The sequence below is a fragment of the Silurus meridionalis genome, chromosome 13 (assembly GCF_014805685.1).
Source record: "Silurus meridionalis isolate SWU-2019-XX chromosome 13, ASM1480568v1, whole genome shotgun sequence".
In the NCBI taxonomy this organism is placed as follows: Eukaryota; Metazoa; Chordata; class Actinopteri; order Siluriformes; family Siluridae; genus Silurus; species Silurus meridionalis.
Window position 1 is genome coordinate 24,438,385 of NC_060896.1, and position 22,396 is coordinate 24,460,780.

The window sequence follows — 22,396 nt, forward strand, 5'->3', positions numbered from 1 at the left end:
CATCATAGCAGATATGGTTTACATGGAATTGTGTGGAAGATCTTAAATGGCCTGCTATTGAGCTTTAATCTCAACCCTATTAAACACCTCAGGGATGAATTGGAACTCTGATTGCACCCCAGGCCTCATCACCTCACCTCCATCAGTAGCTGACTGTACTAACACCCTTGTGGCTGAATGAGCGCAAATCTTCTCAAACACACTTCAGAATCTAGCGGAAGAAATTAGCAGAAGAGTGGAATTAATATAGCAGCAAATGTGGACTAAATGTGGACTAGTCAAGTCTCTACACAATTTTTCTCCATAAAGTGTATGAATTGTAGTTCATATTTGGATTGTATTATTAAGAAAATTGCTGTAAATATGCAATGCACATGGTGGGATCCAAACATCTGAGATGATATTAAACACAGAAGAGCTGGGATTGAAAGGAAGAAAGGAAAAAAAGAAATTAAAAAAGAAAGACACAAAAGGATGAAAGAAAGAAAATTAAACCTATTCAGCGCCTCACCTTTTAATTAAATTAATGCGCATTAAAAAGTCATATACAATAGTGACAATTCTTTGTGTTTTTTTGGCCATTTTCAGAACATTAAAAACTGAAACAACATTTTTTATTTGATTTGTGTTCAGATTCAGTGCATCCAGTTTATTGTGCATTTCCCCTTTTTCTGGTATTTTGCTGGTAATAAATCCGCAGGCAGTGACACCGGTTCAGCACATGGACTTCATCTCCTCCTTTCCATTCTTTTCTCAGGAAGTCCACAGCTCTCGCTCTTTTTTTGTATTTTATTATTTTAAATAACACTTGAGGAAGGTGCGCTGGCGGTTTCCCATCGAGCACCCAGCCAACGCAGTGGCTTATCGAGGCCGTGCATAAACGCAGGAAAACCGTGTGTGAACGCACAGACGTCTCAGAAGAGGAAGCAGTTCAGAGAAGTTCACAATACAGTACAGCTTCCTGTGTCTTTCATTTATTTTCATTACAGGGCAGGAATTGGTGAAAGTACTGACCTCCATGGGAAGCTTTCAACTAGCGATTGTTCACTCCACACTACATAGTGTTATATAATGGTATATAGCATTTTTATTATTTTCTTTTTAGAATTTGACAAACATACAGGAAAAAGATGACTGTTAGTTTCAATACAGTATGTACCTTTATTTGAAGTGCCAGTCCATATTATAATTCATTCAGCTCTAACATTTTAAATTAACACAATGCTATTTAACATGATGCACATGAAATCAAAGAGCTAAGAAAACATAAATATACTTTCTATATATTACATTTTGTGAACACTTGGCCATTAGGTTTTCCTTTTAAACATCTCATTGAAGTCCCATATATAGATTTGTTCTCATTCAGCCACAAGGGTGTCAGTAAAGTCAGGTTCCAGTCATCGTTCCAAGTCTTGAATGCTGAAACATATGTTTTCATGTCCCTCATTACCTATTACTCTCAGTGAAGGTTCTCTGTAGGTTACTGGATGGTGACTGATGACACCATGAACAAATTGCATAGTGTCAGACTTTCAATATTTTCAATTTCATTTGTTTATTTTATCATGACATTTGGTTTCATTTTCGTTTAAAGCTTCTTTTCCTTACATGTTGGCTTTTGATTACCAGTTTCCTCCATTACCCAGAATGCCCTTTAGTCCCTGCTTCATTTCTTGCTTAAGAAGGTGATGCAGCAGCGTTTTAGTTCTGGACACTCGCCAAAGCTTCAACATTCATGCTAACACCAGAAGATTTCATCAGGAGTTGCCACAGTTGCTACGCCTGATACAGTTTTCGTCACTCCCCTGGATGCTAAAAGGCGACAATGACTAATCAGAGACTACTAGGCCTCCTTATCAGCAAACCCGAGACTTATCCATGCAGCACAGATGCAGCTGAACTCTTTCACCCTCAGAGCTTTTGATAGTTCACGCCGTACACTAGCGTGTCTGTTGATTCTTCTCAGACTTGTGGAGAAGCATGGAGAGGAACTCGTTTGCCAAACTTTGATGATTTTGGCGTCAAGAACAGCGACATGGCAGAGGCGAACAGGGAGCCAGCTGAGAGCGGTCTTGAGCAGTCTCGGCATATTCTCAGCTCGCTGTTTCACAGGTACTCTGAGTGTAGCGTTGGGAGGTTGACCTATTAACTGATGCCTCTTTATAGCTGGATGTTGAGATCTCAGCTTTGGGCAGAAGGTATACAGCGTTCAGAACGGAAACATGATTTTGGCTTTCTAGAGTGATTTGGTTCCAAGCATGTGCCAGTACTAATGTTGATCATATTATTTGTGGGGAAAATTTGTCAATCCCTGAACAAGGCGGAACTTTTTCGCAATGTTTGTTTTTCTAATGACTGCAGTTGCATCGAGTGTCGTTTTTCAGCTAACCTAAAACACAATCCGGGGAGGCGTTGTTTGTCTTTCTCAATGCCTTTTGAGTCATTTCAACAAACTCTTGAAAGATCGTGTTTTGCAATACTGCGGCTCTCATGCAACACTGTTTAGTAATGAACAGCAACGGAAGACATTTGCGTTCGTCTGCATTCGAACTGACCGAAACGTTTTCTAATAAAGCTTGCCAATAATCTGAAATTGACACTGTGCTTGCTACATGAAAATTTACTAAATTGTAGTGTTGTAGCATATCCGGTTTTTGTTTGGTCCATGGTCTTTAATCATAGACTTTCTAAAAGGAATCCCACGTTAAGAACTCATCTTTATTTATCATCTATTTCCAGAGGTGTAACAAGTACCTGAAAATCACACTTGAGTAAAAGTATAAGTTAAAAGTCACCAATTCCAATTGCTTAAGTAAAGGTCTTATAGTAAAGTATCTGATTTTCACACTACTTGAGTATTTCACTCATATTGAATGAAGATGCACTAGTCTTCAACACTGAAACACGTTGGTGAAAAACCTCCCAAAATTTGCGAGGTTTTATTTCCTAAAATACAAATTAAATTGCACACTGCACGATTCGAGGTCAACACATCAGCTTGTTTAACATCACACAAGTTGTTAAAACAAAATATTTAAGGGATCTTTCAAAAAGATATCTGAATTTACCAAGTATAATTACAGTATCATGTCACGAAGTAGAAGACCCATTACTATTTTGAGGACAAATGAAAGTCAAATTTTAGATAAAGTAAAAGCCACTACATTGGAACCTCGATACTCGCGACCTCGATAGTTCGCGACTTTTCGTTTGGAACCAAGAGCAACCCGGGAAAAATCTTATAGTGTGCGAGTGGCTTGCAAGTTCGGAGTAACATTTCAAAACAGAGTTTGTACTAATAAATTACATAATGTTTGTAAAACTATTTTATTATTGTATAACTTATTAAAAGTAGTAAATAAAAAATTTATGACAAGTAATTCACTTTTTTGTTGAGTTTTCAGTATAGTACATTTATATAGTAAATATATTGTACAATTCCATCAAAAAGAAGCAAAAACTCGCGAGGGGTCATAGAACGTAACCCCCGCGAGTATCGAGGTTACACTGTATTCAGAGCAATTGTAAAAACTGTATTCATGTTTTTAATTCAGCTTAAACAAAAGCTTAATCACATCATCAACAGAGGTGCAAAATGTAATTGGTAGGGTTCATTGTAGTCAAATATAGTAGGCAAATAAATTACTTAAGTACATTTACTCAAATATTTGACCCCACTGTGAATTTCCAATCGGTTTGTATAAGTCATTGGAGTAATTGATATGACTTTACTACTTGGTGGAACAAGATACTTTTTTTTTCTAGTTCATAAATTCAGTAACCTACTAGTGTATGATGAAGCTACTGTAGCCTACTGGTGTTTGCTGCTTTTGGTTTACTTTAGGCAGATCTACTGATCACTGAGTAACATATGCAGACTTTCTTCTGACAGGAATGTTGCCCACTATTGTACATTATGATAAATACATTTAAAAAACTAATTATTAGATTGTGGTGTCTTGATCGTTTTCTAAGTCTGTGTCTTAGTGCTTTTTTTATTTTCCTTTTTATTTTAGCTCTAAGCATTTGCAGATGTCTCCTTCAGAGTGTGTCGAATTCAGCCTGCTGTACGCCTGTATCCAATTCCGACAGCTGCTGCTTTTTTTTTTTCCTGTAATTAATTTTTTCCTTTTTTTTTTGAGGGAGGATATTTAGCGGAGTATTTTTGGAAAGAATGAAGTGCTTAGACGTGCCCTGAAAGAATTTTTGCCCGCAAAAGAAAACACACAACACCCTCCGCCCTTCGTCACTGCTTTCGTAAGCTGGCTCCTTATTTTCTTTTACCTGGAGCCACAGTGAAAGAGGCCTCTGTTCTGCCTCGGGTTCCTGCAACAAGCCCTGCTTCTCGCACTCTCAGCAAACACGGCCTGTTGAACCTTTCTGACCAGGATTGGACGCCTTCCATTTCCTCCCTTTTAGGACACAACCTGTCCTGTACTGCACCTCCTCTTATTTCAGAGGTGTGAGGGGGGGAAAGGAGTAACAAGGCGTTAATTAGAATGTCATCTCTAATGTAGACGTGCGTCAAGGTCTGATCTGACATCACCGTCCAGGCAGTTTTATGATGCAGCCGTGCACAACGTGCGGATGATTCGGACTCATTTCGAATCCGCCTTTTTTTTTTTTGTTTTTACGATGATTAGTTTTACCAGACAGCCGTGGTGATGTCATGCTCCTCCGAGTGAGACGAAGCAAATAGTTGGATGGTGTATTTTTCTTCTAACTTGACCACTTCCTTAAATTAGTTCTTGGTTTCGAAAGAGTGGAAATATTTAACCGGCTTACTCAGAGATATTTATAGCTTAAGGCTGTTGCAGCCTATAGTCAGGTTCAAGACTGACCAGAATAGCACTAGGGAGTGATCACACATGAGGAGGTGAGGGCTGTGCATTCAGCACACATTACAAGTAGGGTTGAACAGCATAATTATTTGCTTTTCGTCCTTTAAAATGATTGTTAGGATCTGGATTGATGCCTCCTTTTACTAGTGGTTTACTGTAGCCACTGATTTTGGAGCCAAATCTGAAATTTTTTAATTCATTGTTTTTTATATATATATATATAATATATTATCTAGTACTATATTTTGTTTATTAAATCATTAAAAGATTACATCATACTTCAATTTTTTTGTCTATCTATTATAATTACGTTTAATATTTTTGCATGCTCAGGAGACAGGCTAGTTCTTGTTAATGCCTTACTTTAGAGCAGCTATTAAGAATCAACATTTCTCATAACTCTATACGTTAATAACACACACACGTATGTCACATTCCCAAGAGACTAGAAAGTGAAAACTTGTCTCCTAAAGACTTTGCATTGGAGGGGAAACTTGCTAGCTGTTGCCCAACACTAACACTGGAGACTTCTTCCACAAATGATAAATCAACAACCTATAGTTTACACGGAGCTCTAACAAATACATGATTGTACATTTGTCTTTAAATATTTAATGGTCTTTCATTTGTTTTCGATTCTGTAAAACGTAGACCAGAAAAATCTCTGAATTATTGCTACAGAAAATAGATATTATGTCATTTTCTTATTGGTATTAATTCGAGCTTGATTATAAATCACTGCATTGACTGTACATGAAAATCTATTTTCGTGGCAGTAGTTTTAACAAAGCGGCTTTTCTCAAATCTCTCACGTTCTTGTAAAAGCTAAAGTTACTTCAGTTTTCATAATAGAACACCATTGTTTTGTCTAGGCGTCTACTAAACCTCTACGAAACCTCAGCAAAGCTCAGAACTGGGAAACTTAGTATCCATGTGTAGAAAAGGCCTTTAATTATACAGATTTGATATGTCATAATATACAAAAGTAATAGATTATTTCATATTATTCCTGTACAATAGGGTTCCAGGGTGTAGTGTTGAGATTGAAGATTCTGATTGGTCAAAGCTGTAACCTGAAGATTTCCTCAGTGGATTCAGGATCGAGGCCTTTGCGATGTTTTGTGTTAGTCAGTAAAGAGAGAATAAAAAATAGCCTGTTTTAAAAAAAAAAAATGTCTGAGTGTTTTAATAGAAACTAAAATCATAGTTTCCAGAGCGTTAAATGTAACTGTATATGGATGAGATATATGATGTCATTTTTAAACAAATACTTAAATTGCTATAAGTGGAATAAACCACTTCACATAAGGGTTTTATTTCTTGCATAATTGTCTTATGCTTTTTATTACACTACATGGCCAAATGCTTGTGGAGCATAATGCTGTTATAACCGTCGTACATCCTTGTTGAACATCCTATTCCAGATTTAGTATACATAATTTTTTATATTGCCAAAAGTTTGCGGACACCCGGTCATAAATATTGTATGTGCTTTTTGAGCATCGCAATCCACATTTTGGTCAGAGCTCTGTGCAGGACACTTGAGGTCTACCACTTTTGACAAATCGAGCTTAGTTTGTGCACAAATGAATAATCATGCTGGAACAGGTCTGGGCTTCTTGGATAAAGGATTAAAAACATTCTTTGTATTTGTGTTTATCTAAGTTTATGGCAAAAGTTTGGAGAAGGCAAACATATTGGTGTGATGGTAATGGGTCTACAATTTTTTTTGGCCATATAGTGTACATTTAGGCTTACTAATGTATCTTCTATTTCTAAATGTATTCTACATTTTTATTATGTTTTTTTTTTTCCTATTATTATGGCAAGGGTTAGCCTATAAGTGTATTATTGCAACACTTTGCTTACACTGTATAACTGCAACTTTTATGACCGTCAGCAGCTAAGAATTTCTAACCGTGATGAGTTTAACTGCCGATTGTGAGGATCCAGGAGATCCTAGAGCAATATTCAGAAAGCAGTTTGAGGACCATTCAACCCTCACCTTTTTGATCGAGGGATAAAAAATTGAGAGAGACAAATAATGATAGAATATTATGTAAAAAAATTCTGTAGACACACTCTTATAAACTCTATAATGCAGGTAAGAAAATTTGTATAATGTATTATGTTCTATGAGTGTAATGAGTTAATTTCTGTAACATTGGTTTTGCCAATAAAAATCGCTGTTTCTTTTGAGCATACAATATGCAAACAAAGCAGATCTTGGTTCTTGTGTGTGTGTGTGTGTGACTGTTGAGATGAGAATCCGTTTCCCCAGGGTAGAGGTGTTCAGTGTCGAGTCTGGACGTGCCTGCCGGGAAATTCCAGTCAGTTGTAGGTTGACATTGTGATAACACGTCTGTGCAGTCAAAACACAAAGGAGCTCTGACTGTACTTTGGGGGGGTTAGTGGGAATATTACGCTTTTGCTGGTTGGAACTTTGATCCCGTGAATGTGGGGAAAAAGCATTGAATGTTCCTGCAGGAAGTAGTAGATCGCTGAGTCTGAACCTTAGAGTTAATATGTTACTAAAATAAACTGCCATGAAGAGAAGTGAGTTATAGGGGAGAGGGATGCTTGTAAGGTGGATATATAAAAAAAAACACTTTTTATATTTTATTGTATCAGTCCGTTATGATACTTGAATATAGTTTCATACTTTTGTTCCACAGTTTGAACGATGGCCAGCGTTGCCAGGTCTTGACAAAATGTGAAGCCCGACTACATTTTAGAAAGCATGTCTGAAAATAATCCGGACAATTCTGATTGTTTTTTTGTCTATTACACACATTGTCCATGCTATAATCTGTCTTTTCACCTCAAAATCTTTAAAATATAGTCTATTTTAAGTGAACATTTGCACGAAAAATGGTTAAGCGTAAGGATTTGAGGGAGTTAAGGGCTAAATTGTGATGTCCAGATGACTGGGTAAGAGCATCTCCACAACTCCAGCTCTTGTGGAGTGTTCCTGGTATGCAGTGGTAAGAAGCTATTAAAACTGGTCCACGAAAGAAACAGTGGTGAAGCAGTGTCAGGGTCATGCGGGGCCGAGGCTCATTGATTTACGTGGGGAGCAAAGGCTGGCCTGTGTGGTCCAATCCAACAGACGAGCTCCTGTAGCACAAATTGCTAAAGATGTTAATGCTGGATGGGTCAGGACTGTTTTTGGCAGCAAAAGAGGGACCAACACAATCCTTTATTAGGCAGGTAGTCATAATGTTATGCCTGTTTGGTGGCCTTAAAGTTATGCCTCATGCCCGATGTACATATTTACATATGCATATTAAACATGCCATGTTTATTTTATTAGTTTTTTCAGGTAATTACATTTTTGAGTAAAATTTTTTTTTTTTTTTTTTTGGCCAAACTTGGCAGTCTCATTACTCTTTTGTGATTTGTGTTGAAAGGCAGCAGTTCAGTGTTTATGACGTCGGCCGTTGGATCGGAACGTCACGAGTTTAATTCCAAGCACCGTCAATTTCCCTGGGCCCCCAAGCAAGGCCCTTGACCTTCAATTTCTCAATATAAACAAGATAATTCAGAATTGCTCAATATGAGTGCATGTATTGAATATGTTTAAACTGGAGATGTGATTATTTTATTATTCCTGTGTCAAACATTTGACCATAAAATTTGTGTACAGTATTGCTGCTGTTTCCCATTCGTGTGTGTGTGTGTGTGTGTGTGTGTGTGTGTGTGTGTGTGTGTGTGTGTGTGTGTGTGTGTGGAGGGCCAATGTAACTTTTTATGAACTTTTTTAGTATGTATTTTCCCTACTTATCCAGAGCAACATCTGTTCTGTATTGTATTGATAAGAGATGCGTGCTAATCTTTTCCAAGGTTGTTGTTACTACATGAATGAAGTAATAAATTGTAATAAACGAGGTGCAGCCTGAAGCCGAGCTTCTGTCCTGAGTGGAGCTGAATACCAATTCCCACAAAAATGGATAATCTAGTGCACTACATAGGGTGTAAAAGCGCCACATGTGGTGCGCGTGTGTAGGGAGGAGCGAGTTATTTGGAACGGTTTTATTTTCTTCTTCGTCCCGCCCATTAACTCTGCTCTGATTGGTCGGAAGTTAGCCACCAGATCGAGCGAGAGAGGCGGATGAAAAGTGGCAGGACAAATCCGATCTGTTTCAATGTGAACGCGCAATCGGATCGGATCGGTTGCTCAGGTTGTTAAAAAAAGAAAGAAAGGAAAGAAGGAAGAAAGGAAGACAAAGAAAAACAAGTTGGTTTGCAATGGTCGGAGATCAGACTATATCCGGTGACAGCGCGATCACTCAGCGGTCGAAAAACGGATTAAGCTGCAAAATGGTCCTGCAGGCGGTCGGCAAGGTCTTAAGGTGAATATTCAGTTTTTGCATTAAAAAGAGCGTTTAGAAAAACCGCATTGTTCTTCTGCCTTAATGACGCCGTGCAGCGTCCAGATGTTGCACTCTGGAATGAACGCATGGCTCTGATATTGTCACTGTAACTGAGTATGACTCTGCAACTGTATACACATCTGTAGTAAACCAGTGCATTTACTTTAGATGTTTAAATAAAATTTGCTTTTTTTTATGCCTTTTGTGTGTGTGCATAGAAGCCGCCAGATGTGTGTTGATCTCTTATTTTGATATAGATCTTCTTGTTTAAACACATCTGTCCTGCCTTGGAATTACCCTGAGGATTTCACTAGGCTTTTAGAAACACTAGACTTGCTCTGTCTTGTGTGTTTTTCTTTTGTTTTTTTTTTTGTTTGACAACTCAGTGCACAAGAGAAAATTATTTATTAACACACACACTTTTGTGACTTTTTATTGAGAAATAAAATAAAGCAGGGACATAAGACGAAAGGTTCATTCTGTTACTGCTGACTTGATCCGTGTTTTGTAAATTGTTTTACACTAAAATATGTTGCTGTAATGTTTTCTGTAGTCTCGAGGAGGTTAATGCTGTTAGTACAAAGTATTATTACTTATTATTACTTTTTTTTTTTTCCCCACCCTCTGTATATTTTCCACCCATTCAAAGTAATCGTTTTTTCAGGTTACTCGATGGATTGACCCCCTGTTCAAATTGCCCCGGCACAGAAGCGAATGTAGGCGTAACAAGTCGCTTGATGTCACCAGATGTCATGAGAAGTTGTTGCGTGTAAAGACAACTTACTTGCGGGAGAAAGAATTTTTTTCGGACGCGAAATAGAATAGCTTAAATAAAATCAAATACAGGAATAAAATATAAAATAAAAGACTGGAAAATGGAATAATGAGTAGAGTACAGTAGATATTAGAATTGACAAAGAATTGACTAAAATATAGTAAAAAAAAAATTTTTTTACCAGAATCAAAAATAATTTAATAATAATAAAAAATTAAAACTACTCCACGATGGTTCATTCGCCACCTCGCAGTGGACTCGTTTTCTATAACGGCGTGTCCCAAAGCCTTTGTCCTTAAGATTTTTCAGTGGATTTTATTCACTGAAACAATGCAGATAGATGATCTGGAATGCCAGTGAATTTAATTATATAGTTAAAAAACGTTTGATTTTACGGTACCAGTGATATCACACAAAAAATAGGGGTATGTCATCAGGATATTAATATATTGTACTATTCAATCTTTAAGTATAACACAGTAATAATACAGGATTTATAGTTTCTCCTGTAATCTGACTTTACAACAAGAAATGTCCCGTTAGATTAGATTTCTGTAAAACTTCACGCTATCCACTCATTCATTTGTTTCAAAATGACAATGTTGAGGTGGAAACCCTTCGAGTAATAAGGTCTATATTTTCTTTAAAACCTATTTTAGTTATTTTTATAGATTGAAATCTAAAACAATGAATAATTTAAGTTAAATCTCCTGCTAGAACAACACACTTTAGCTAATAATGTAACTTCCTGATCGGTGATCTTTAACCAGGTAAAACATATGAATGGAAGGAAAAAATGAATGGAAGATCCACTGACTTTGTTGCCTGTTCAGATACAATCAAATGTCCTTTTGTAGTGAAACTGAGTGGCGCTGATCCTGATGCTGCTCCAAAAACACAGCTCTTTTTCTTGCTTTAACTTGGGAATTTTTTTGCAGTTATTCGAATCCCTCTGTGAAATCTAAAGCCTTATTTGTGGTACTGAATAAGGCAATTAAGGATAATAACCGCAGAGAATAATGCAGCATGTGTCAGCAATATCCCAAACATTTTATTCAAAGTATTCTGGGTCATGCTTCTTTTTTTTTTTTTTTTTTTTTTTTTTTTACCCCTTTTTCGAAATAACAGTCCTGGCATTGCTGTAGGCGAAGCATTCCCACACACTGTGGCTTTTCTGAGAAAGGCCTGATTTGGTGCTTCTATAATGGGATTTTAAATGGCGGTTTGAAGGCTCCGGAGCGCTCATGGCAGCCACACTGGAGTCAGAGTCACTAAACGACACTCTGGAATAATGACTGCAGCTGAAACCCATCTGATGGATTTCTCGTTCCAGCGTGTGGTTAGAAGACATGGTTTGTTTAGATGCCTTTTGATTGGCGGCTCGCTCCCTGGCGATTTTGTTTCGGGAGAGTCTTCTGAACAAAATCCGAAATTCTATTAAACATAACTGGCTATTTGTGAATCGATGCCCATAATGTAACAGAGTTTAAAAAAGGGTCACGTTGTTCGCACATGCTCATATTTCACATTTTTGTTTTAAAAGATGAAGGTCAGCCAGAGCGTAACAGGGTTGCCTTTCAGGATTGTTAAAATAGTTAACATTCTGGCAAAAAAAAAAAAAAAACAACGTGTGTGTTGCTTATAAAGACCATAGAAGACATTGTTGATAACTAATAATAACAACGCGGCCTTCATGACAGCCAGCATACTTCTCCTTATTGGTGCACCTACTTTCTTGTAGATGTTTTTTTTCGGTTACATAATGCATCAATAAAGGAAGGAATGCTTTTTATCGTGACTCTTGACGTCAGCAAAAGCCTGAGGAATGTATCTCAGGGTGTCTAGCACATATTTCGGCTAGTTTAGGGAAAGTCTGATTATTTTCAAGAGTACATGATTCAACAGCAAGTTGGTTTAGCAAGAAATAAGTAAGGAGGGGGATTAAATAGTCCGTTTTCCTTCTCTTAGCCGTAAGCATTCGTACACTTTCACGGAAGGAAAAAAAAACGCTCTGGCATAGCAGCGTCCCTGTCATATGATCAGCATTTGCTTTATGATCAGCATGCTCATCTTTCTGTTCACCCTCGAACTCGGCATGGAGACCAGAATAGCTCCTGCATTCCTACCGCTGGTCGTCTATTCTACTTCTCCTTAGCATTCCTACTTCCCTCAAAAACGAGGAACTTTTTCCCATCGAGGGACTTTTTCATCTTCAAAGCCTGGTTTATACGCAGATGATAATCATGTGATGCCGTCTTTATTCCCAATCGTCTTCAACTTTTGTCTTAGGAAAGGAAACCCCGCCATTAGGTAGAATGTTCATCGCTGCCTTCTGCTTCCCGAAAAACCCATTCCAGGGTTGATTGTGGTTTTATTTTAAGGAAAAGAAAATTTCCCCGGTGTCAGGAGTCATCCTGTTTTCTGTCCTCCACCCACTATTTCAATGATTAGCCATAAATGGAGCTAAATGTGGGCAGGTCAGGCAGCAGAAAGCAGTCCTGCATGAGCTGAGGCCACAGGCATTCGAAAGTGTGGTTAGATGTGGCTTCAGGAACTTTTAACTAGAGGAAACGTATCGTGAAATATAGTGATATAAACGAAGGACTGTGATTAAGGGGATTCTAAACGCAGTCTTGGGTTCAGTATAATTTTGACTCTGAAAATTTAAACGGCACATATTAGGTGCCCGTTCAGCATTGGTGATCGGTAAAGTGGGTTGAAAGCACGCCTCATTGCGTCTTACGATTCGCATCACTGCTCCATTCATACCGAATTTCTCAAATCTGCTAAGTGAATGTTAGTCTGGTTCCTCTGACCTTGTGGTCCAGGCTCACAAAGGGATCCGAGGTTTCGGGGCAAGATATGAATCAACATTAAGTCTAATCACCACAAGTCTTTCATTTTGTGCTTTTTTTGTCGAGCTTTGAAGTTCCACTTTAAAGTATAGGAAATGGCAAGATATATCAAGGAGCGCCAGCGATAGAGAAGGCACAGGACCCAACGTGCCTGAGAAAGCCACTCTTAATCTCTCAGGAATGCAAGCAACTTTTGCACAGGATAGTGTGAATGCAGGGAAGTGCAGGAGAACTAGGTTATGACATTCAGCAAGCAGTTCTTCTGTATTTGGACATCTTTCTTAGTGCTGTTGATTATCTTTTGTACGTAGCAAATCATCCATGCATGAGCTTTGCCAAAGTATTGTGATTTTCCTGCCAGAATATTCTTTGGTTTATTTCATAATAAATAAAATGAAGAAGAGTTTACTGAGCAGTGCGAATAGATTTGTTAATAATGTACCTTGTGATTATTGATCAAATTGCAAACCATTTTCAACATTTTGGGTACATTTCATTATTGGTAAGATGTACTGACAAAGAACCCATTCTGACTCGAAAAGAGGTTTATTACATGAATTTTAAAAACAATACTAAATCATGAAAATTCACTAAATGAAATAATAAGTAAATAATAAATCTGATATAGTGCTCTCTGTGCAGCGTGCAGTCTCACGTGTAAAAACAAACAGCAAGTTGGTGATTCGCCTCTAGAGGCCGCTCTCATAGTGACTGCAGACCTGAAGCTGGAAGTCTTGATTTATCAATTAAGGAGCTGTAGTTTGAAAGTCCCAGGACTCTAGAAAAAACTTAGTTAGAACCCCTTTGAGTAAATTACTCAGTCCTTCATCTGGACTGTATACTGAAACAGGTTTGGTTCCTGTGGTTGGTTCTATCTTTGACTTTTATGACAAACTATTTCTTTTGCAGAGAAGGTTCCAAGTAGAGTCCCTTTAGGAAGTTAATTGCGTCAAACAACCGTTATCTCTTCTAAGGAGAGTTCAATTTGGAGTCCCAAGTGCACGTAACAATCCAAAGACCCTTAAAGCAACTCTTTCCTATATTTGAAGGGTTCCATGTGTAGTTTCATTAGGTAGTTAAGTGCTCTTAGCTACCCAGAAACCCTTCAAGCAAGTTCCTAACATCCTCTGAGTGTGTAGGTTGCTTTGGATCTAAGTAGCTGCCAAATGAGTAAAGGAAAGCAATTTTTTCTAATATTGATGGTGTTTTCTTGATGGTAGTGGTATCAGTGAATAAGCACCAAGTGATCATATCTCTTCTAGTCTACCATTTTTGGGTTTGTGCAGTGGCTTGGCAAACATTTTTTTTTTTGTAATTTGTTTGTCTCCGCCTTGTACACCCATCTGAAAGCGTCTATCCTGTACAGCCCTCATGTTTTCCAGCAGGCTAATGCGCTTGGCACTGAGCAACATTTTTCCCTTTAGTGACCTACCAGCTGTGCCTGCATTTGTCACCTGCCTCATCCTTTCAACACTGGAGGAATTCAGGGGGCATAGTTTTCTTTACTTAACTGCGAACATCCTTTCAAACTCCTCTGGAATTGTCTGCTGTTTTCTTGCATTCACATGGTGGGTTTTACAACCACTCTTTTTTAAATATTGGATCAAAAACTTGGCTTATAGTTTTCCTCCAAAGTCCTGCAGGCTTCTCATTCTGATTGTTGCATCGCCCAAGTTGACAATACAAAGCTTGAAAAAGTACACTCTTACCCCAAAGGATAACTGTGTGCCTTTTTCAGGCTTGGCATTGTCTTTTTTTGTTTTGCTTTATTTATTTTTTTTAAAGCTGGGATCACTGGCCTCTTCTTGGCTGGAGTACTGCACTTTTCCAGGAACTAGAAACTGTTTGTCTAAATGAGCAGAAAAGGGAGAGAAACAAGCCCAAAAATGCGCCATAGGGGGTTGCAGCTTTGTTTTCGAACAGAGCGATCCTTCATGAAGGCCAAAAAAAACAGGCCTTAAAAAAAGACTCACATTCTGTAAATTGAAGCCAGCTTCTGCTGCTCATCCCAGCTGTCCTCAGACAACCTTATCTAAACCTAATAATTCTTACAGTCTTAAAACAAAGTCTTGGTTGGCTTAAATATTTTCCTAACCGTAGCCATGTTTTATTCAAGCCAGCAAAATCCAGATTTTATTGTGTCTCATATTGATTTAAAAAGTTGTGCTTTGGGGTTTTTCAGCTAGTTGCATCTAAGAAAGACCATGAAACAAAACCAATACTGTTGTTAAGACCACATGAGATTGTCTGAAGACGGTTGGTGGTCTGCAAGAGATTTTGTGAATGGTGTTAATATGGTCTACATCTGAAGTAGTAAAATTTTAATTATGCTTGGCTGTAAAATGCTGTAAAGGACTTGAAGTTGTTTCGCTAAATAAATTTAAACACTTAAAGTTGAATTTATGACCTCTCATTCCATGGATGTGGCCATGTTTTTTTTTTTTTTTTTTTTTTTTTGCCTTGTAGGAAAATTTAACAAACAAAGTCAACACAATATTTAACATTTCTAATAATGCTAATTGTTTCTAGCTTTGTTATAGCTTACTGGCTTATATACACTAAACAAAGCCTTATAAATTGCGTTAGACTGATCATCATTTCCCTCAATGTTTATGACTAGAATTACACTGAATTCACACTTAGCATAGAAAGCTAACAAACTCCAGATTTAAACTCTAAATGTTACACAAGAATATCTACATTATCCTCAAATGTATCAAGGAAATATGAAGAAACCGGATGACTAGTCATGACTACAAATACTCTGTAATCAGGGTTGGCTGTTAATCACTAACACATCATCTTATGCTTAAAATCGTGTCAGGAATGTAAAAGTTTTTCACAGGAAAAGACAGTCAGTGATTAGAGTTCCAGTGTATTTACATTAAGCGCTGAATGGTAGCCATTGTGTCAACATTTTCCTTAGATGCGTTGAGAAACTACGAAGGTACGACATGCTGTTAACGACAAACATTATACAGTTATTACACTTAGCTTCAAAGCGAACTGAAATTTCAGTGTTTAATCTGGTTTATACAATGCTAAGTATGTTAGTGGAAGTTTGTGGGGGAAAAAAAAGTTTAGCTTAAATAAAAAATGAGTATTAGTGAGCTTGAGCATGCTGAACATTAGGTTATAGTGTTTCAGCAAAGCAGGGAAGGTGAATTTAGAAAGCTTCTCAGAGCTGCAAATGCTAAGCTTTTTTCAGATTGTGCAGATGGTGTTTGGACTGCTTGTGTATGGTTAATGTTCAGCCGTGTGTGTGTGTGTGTGTGTGTGTGTGTGTGTGTGTGTGTGTGTGTGTGTGTGTGTGTGTGTGTGTGTCAGTCATAGCGTCCAGCCTAAGAGTAACAAGCCCACACTATATGTGCTGAGAAGAGGCCAAGTGGGATAACATGGAAACAGCTGCTTAAAGAGCAGGAGCACACTGCCTGCACACACATCGAGTTTTATACAGTAGCTGTGCTGTTATTGGCCAATCAATCGCAATATAGGAGCCAGCAACTTGAGGCCAGTATGGCATGGAATCAAGTTTTTCTCTTTTCACTAAATGGGTCATTGAGTCAGTGAAAAGCACTTCAGTCGAGCTGAACCTAAGTAATCACGACAGATGCTGTTACAGCGATGGCCTGTTGAACACAGATGCTTCTCAAATGACCCTCGAGAGAAGTCGGTTTCTTTGGTGTACTCAGCTCCTTCATCTGTAATAGGGTATTTGTGCGCAAAAACGATGAATTGCAGAGGCGTCAATGCAACAATTGGGGTGTCAGTAAACTTGAAGAGTTTTTTGTGGAGAAGTGGAGGGTTATATAGACTGGATACTTCCACAGTATGAAGACTGTAGAAGATCTTTTCTGTTATCAGCTCATTAAAATGATAGAATTTTGACTACCGTCCTGACATCACTCTCATTTTGCATTCTGTGGTAATTGGCACAGGGGGAAAATTTACACAGCAAATATTATGAGGTAAACTTTTGACAAAAAAAGAAGCACATTCAGATATTTTACAGGGTTGTATTGCATCATGGTCTTCTTTCCGGTGCACAATGATTGTGTTGTAAATGCTAGTTTCATTTCAATAGTAGAACCCTATATGTTTCCTTATATATCTACTTCCACCATTTCAGTATGTTGGATGCCTGGGGTATGTGTTTTGGACGTTAGACTCAAGTAACATTGTGACAGGTTCTAACTCTTAAGATATTGAGTTACATAAGCAAGAAGGATGTTTCTTTTTTCCCCACATTAATCAACTAGATTTATTTCTCTTAGGATAAAACAGACTGATAAGAAAGAAGGAAAGAGACAGTCAGGTAAGGAAATAGTGAGAGAGATAGTCAGGTGAGGAAATAGTGAGAGAGACATTCAGGTGAGAAAATTGTGAGAGAGACAGTCAGGTGAGGAAATGGTGAGAGAGACAGTCAGGTGAGGAAATGGTGAAAGAGACAGGCAGGTGAGGAAATTGTGAGAGAGACAGTCAGGTGAGGAATTAGTGAGAGAGACAGTCAGGTGAAGAAATAGTGAGAGAGACAGTCAGGTGAGGAAATGGTGAGAGAGACAGTCAGGTGAGGAAATGGTGAGAGAGACATTCAGGTGAGGAAATGGTGAGAGAGACATTCAGGTGAGGAAATGGTGAGAGAGACATTCAGGTGAGGAAATGGTGAGAGAGAGTGACAGGGAGGTAAAAAAAAAGAAATACGAGTGACAGATGTGAAAAAAAAGTCAGAGACTGACGAATGAGGACAACGCAAGAGAGAATTCCCAATTCACAACCGTATAAACAGCAGACTTTTAATAACTAGAGTGACTTGGAATTATACTTGGAATATCACTGTGTGTGCGTGTGTGTGTGTGTGATTGCTTTTCCTTGGTCATTTTGCAACACTGAACATTGTCAGGCCACCGACAGCAGTATTATATTTACACAACAACATATTTCTATATAAGTAGCCATTAACCATATGCCTCATTTTCTGGAAGAAGGGAATGGAACTACAGATATCTACAAAGAGCGAATGAGGTACATGGCAGAAATTACCCACCAGAAATTACCCTCCCTCTTCCACACAATCTGCTTGTCTGCGCCTTTAATAAATTGTACCATGACGTACAATCGACGCCCCGAACCAGCCGACTCCCCCCAGCCGCCTCCCCCATTCATGGCCTCTACTTTTTGCGAGGGGCTTAAGTAGAGCGTTTGATGTTCGACATTGGGTGTGGTGGAGTGAAAGTTGGGTGGAGGTCAGCTTGTAATATGACCCAGCAGCACTAAAAATAGCTCAGGCTGGAAAAGCCTACGTGTCTGGGGACGTCATTGGTTAATTACAAACCAAGATTAAGCATGTTAGCAAGTATGCTTACTACTCGGGCTGCAAAGCTCATTTAGCTTCTTGGGAGGTTTTTGTTGTAAAGTTGCCATATTTTAGGGCTAGGAAAGTATGTAAAATCATAAGCTTTTGGAAACGAGTGTCTTGAGGTTTCGAATTTGTAGCCTTTAGACATTCCCTTCTTTTTTTTTTTTTTTAACAAACCATGATTTCTCTTTCTACATACTTTACTTCGTTTCTCAGTGAATAAAGAAATAAAGGAACCTAAAAATAAAACTCTAAAAAGCTGAAGGTCAGGTTACAAGGACCAGGACACCAACCATGGTGTAGACCTTTGAACTCTTTAGGTTCCAGCATCAACTTTGTCACTGTCAGTACAAGTACAGCGATAATGAAATGCAGTCTGATATCTTTCTTACATTTTTTTTAGGTATTTTTTTGACGTAAAAATGTAGGGATATTAATAACCTTTGCAATGTCTCTTGCTCCTGTTTATTTTTTCTTAATGGAATTTATTGAAGATGATTGATGGGAAACCTTCGTTCTCCAATATGTCGCAATGTTAATGAGCAAATTCTGTATTGTTTGCATTGAAGTTTTTTGAGATTTTTTCACAAAGGGATTTTTTTCAAATAATAACTAATGAATCATATCTTAAAGCATCCTGTCAGATTTCAATGTCCATTAAACATATTTTGCTAGATTGTAGGTTTTTTTAGAAAAAAGGAATCTTATATAGTCTTGTATCCGTATAACTAAAACACGCTATCGCCATGAACATAGCCATAGAAACTGGAATGGCGTTTAAAAAAACAAAAAAAAAAAAAACAAGTGAATAGCCTGTAAAAAAAATTGAAATATTTTTATGAGATTTTATAAGACAGCAAGTAATGCATAGTAGTGTAGTTACTGTAAAGATTAGGGGATACTACTGCTGGCCGAGCTATCTTTCTTGCATCCTTGAAACTTCAATAAATTGAAACAATTATAAGGGAATGGTATTAGAGACCAGAGTTGAGGATATTGAGTCAAAGGAAACTTGCTGCTTGGGTCAAAACTCTTAAAATTGGAGGTTTACGCCAAAATAGAGTAGAACAGGTGGGCTTGGGAAACTTTCTGACAATGGATGCTTTTTTTCTGAAAAGTCTAAAATGAATTACAATGAAAATACTAGGCTGAGAAAATGACCGTCTGGCCTTGTATGGTCTCATCCGTCTGCCCGTCTTTTACAGGAAGTCTAAGACGAAGCCAAATGGAAAAAAGCCGCCCATAGAGGAGAAGAAGCCGTATCTCGAGCCAGACTACACCAAAGTAAGGGTCGTCGACTTCGACCTCAAGGAGCTGGTGGTGTTGCCACCCGAGATCGACCTGAACGAATGGTTCGCCAGTAACAGTAAGTGTATTAAGTTACGTTTTGCTCGTCTTCATTGTCTCTCAGAACCGAGACGTCTGGGAGCAGATAAAACTGTTTGCATTTGCTACTATAAGGCTACTTGTACGTGTGTCATTTGCAAATGAATCCCGAATAGGAAAGCTTCCAGGGTGGAATAGCGGCCAGTCTTGGAGCCAAAGCCACAAGAAAGTTGCCTGGTCTTGTTATGTCTAGCATTAGCAGATATTTTTCGACCATCATGTGTTGGGCGTTTTTTTTTTTTTTTGTCCATCACAGGAAAAACCTGCACATTATTTCAGGCTTATGTAATGTACGTCGACGAAAGCCCGAACTTCGGTTAGCATTCCGGCAACGAGAGAACGCTGACCATTGTTTGCATTTCCCGTGATTTTTTTTTTATCTATCTGGCAGATCTTTCATTAGAGCCGAAACATTAAACAGGGGCATATTTTTGGGAAGGCGAATGTTTTTCAACAAGATTAAATCAACGTCTCTATTAGAGCTCATTATGGGTAATGGGGGCAGTTAGTCCACGCCCATTGGGCGGTTTATAGCGTGTATCAGCTACAGGGTGGTAATTATCCTGGAATCCTTTCAGAGGTTTTCTTTAAACGTTTAATTTGGACTTAGAACCTAAGGCAGATGTGTATTAAAGTCAAAGCGTGTGACACCATAGATATTTTTGGTAGCCTGCAAATTGTTGCTTTTATGCATTAAATTCGAGTATTTTGCAGATTAATCCCATGAATGTGCTTGGCGATTTATATTAGATGGCCGTTTATCCAGACCTACAAAAACATTTACATTACCGACTTTTAAAACTGTCCTCCTTTTCTCCCCCCACAGCCACGACGTTCTTCAATCTAATCAACTTGCAGTACAGCACGGTGTCCGAGTTCTGCACAGGCGACACGTGTCCCGTCATGTCGGCCTGCAACACGTAAGAACGCTCGCTCCTGCATTATTCACTCTCACTTCACCATAACTTATTGATCCCGCGGCCACTCTGGCAACCGGACACTCGCTCTATAGCGGGTGACTGTTCAAAGTCACGACCTTGGCCTTGGGGTCACCCTTTGCCCTATCAGCATGCTTCACCTCAGAGGCAGAGTGTAAAGTGTGAAGTGTTAGCTTGCCGATTGAAGATGGAACGAGGAGATTAGCAGACAAATCAAAGACAAATCATATACATAAAATGGACAAAACCACTGGGACACTTGAGTTTTTCAGTCACATGTGGTCCTTTCCCAAAATGTTACCACAGAATTGTAGTTTTACAATTGTATAAAATGTGTTTGGATGTGGTAGCACAAAGCAAACTACATGCAGATAGGTGATTTACATGGGCTGGAATGGAAGTTCTCGAATGGCCTTCTGTAGAGCTCTGACCTAAATCCTATTGAATACCTTTGGAATGAATTAACTTGAAGCACTACCTGATTTTACTCCACAAGCACACTCCAGGTGTCCACAAACTTTTGCCAGTGCAGTGTACATGGGGACAGACAGGCACAAACCAACACAAACGAGATACTGCAGATATTATTTATTCATACACAAGTTGGAATAAAAAGCCATGACCCACTGCAGAATACTATTGGTACTGAAAATCATGCTAAAAAATATTATTGTATATATTGTTCAGGCATAATATTATGACCACCCACTTAATATCGTGTTGGTCCCCTGTTTGCTGCCAAAACAGTCGTGAGCTGTCAAACATTAACACCCTTTACTTCTTTGAATTTGAGCTACAGGAGCTCGTCTGTTAGATCGGACCACACGGGTCAGCCTTTGCTCCCCACACGCATCAGTGATCCTCGGCCGCTCACGACCCTGTCGCCGGTTCACCACTTCCTTGGACCACTTTTGATAGATTCTGACTACTGAAGACCAGGAATATCCCACAAGAGCTACAGTTTTGGAGATGCTCTGACCCAGACGTCTAGACGTCACAACGTGGCCCTTTGTTAAACTCGCTCAAATCCTTACACTTGCTCATTTTTCCTGCTTCTAACACGTCAACTTTGAGAACAAAATGTTCACTTGCTGCCTAAAACGTCCCACCCATTAACACAGGCCATGATGAAGAGATAATCAGTGTTATTCACTTCACTGCTCATAATGTTATGCGCCTGGTCAGTGTGCATTACATTATTTTAGATATTGTAACATTTAGTTTTTTATATTTTTGCCGACTGATACAGAAGCCTCTTTGTTTGCGAAGGTGACGCCCAAAACCCTCGCAGCTGCTTTTACACTGTTAGTGGGTCACCTGCCAGGAGATAAACTGCAAGAAGAAAAGCAGAGGCTGATCAAACACACACTTGGCTTCACGCTACATTGGTTCGTTAATGATCCACCGACGTGGCGGATTATGAACTTGTCAGATCATGTTTTCCTGTAATATGAGACGATTTGCAGCGTCTTTGCTGTAGGGTTGTACAAAGTAAAGGAACTGTTTTAGCATGATCCGATATCAAGCCTGTATTTTTTTCGCTGTTTTTCAGGACGTACTACTGGTATGATGAGAAAGGGAAGAAGACAAAATGCACAGCGCCGCAGTACGTAGACTTCGTCATGAGCTCGGTCCAGAAACTTGTCACCGATGAGGACATCTTTCCCACTAAGTATGGTGAGTGCAAGCTTCTACCGCCACCTAGTGGTGCCACATGGACACATTGTGTTTAAGCTTCCGCTTCTGCAAATTCAGGCGCAAGTATTTAGAGCGGCTGAGGTCAGCTGTCATTGTGCAGAATGAGAGCGGCCTCTAGAGGTGAATCACTGACACTGCATGCTGTTTATTTTGATGCGTGCTGTACCTCAA

The 22,396-nt window shown here is 38.7% G+C and overlaps 1 protein-coding gene across 4 annotated transcripts in view; it reads left to right on the forward strand.

The window, feature by feature from the left end:
• mob2b (MOB kinase activator 2b) overlaps positions 1–22,396 on the forward strand; it is a 42,818-nt gene that overhangs the window by 18,594 nt on the left and 1,828 nt on the right. For 2 of the 4 annotated variants that reach the window (XM_046863961.1, XM_046863960.1), the window contains exons 2-4: positions 19,409–19,569; positions 20,416–20,509; positions 22,080–22,204. In XM_046863961.1, the coding sequence (XP_046719917.1) occupies positions 19,409–19,569; positions 20,416–20,509; positions 22,080–22,204 (380 nt within the window). Of the gene's footprint in view, positions 1–1,910; positions 2,116–8,951; positions 9,197–19,408; positions 19,570–20,415; positions 20,510–22,079; positions 22,205–22,396 lie in introns of those variants that run through there. The other 2 variants (XM_046863959.1, XM_046863958.1) reach the window with 2 other exon arrangements.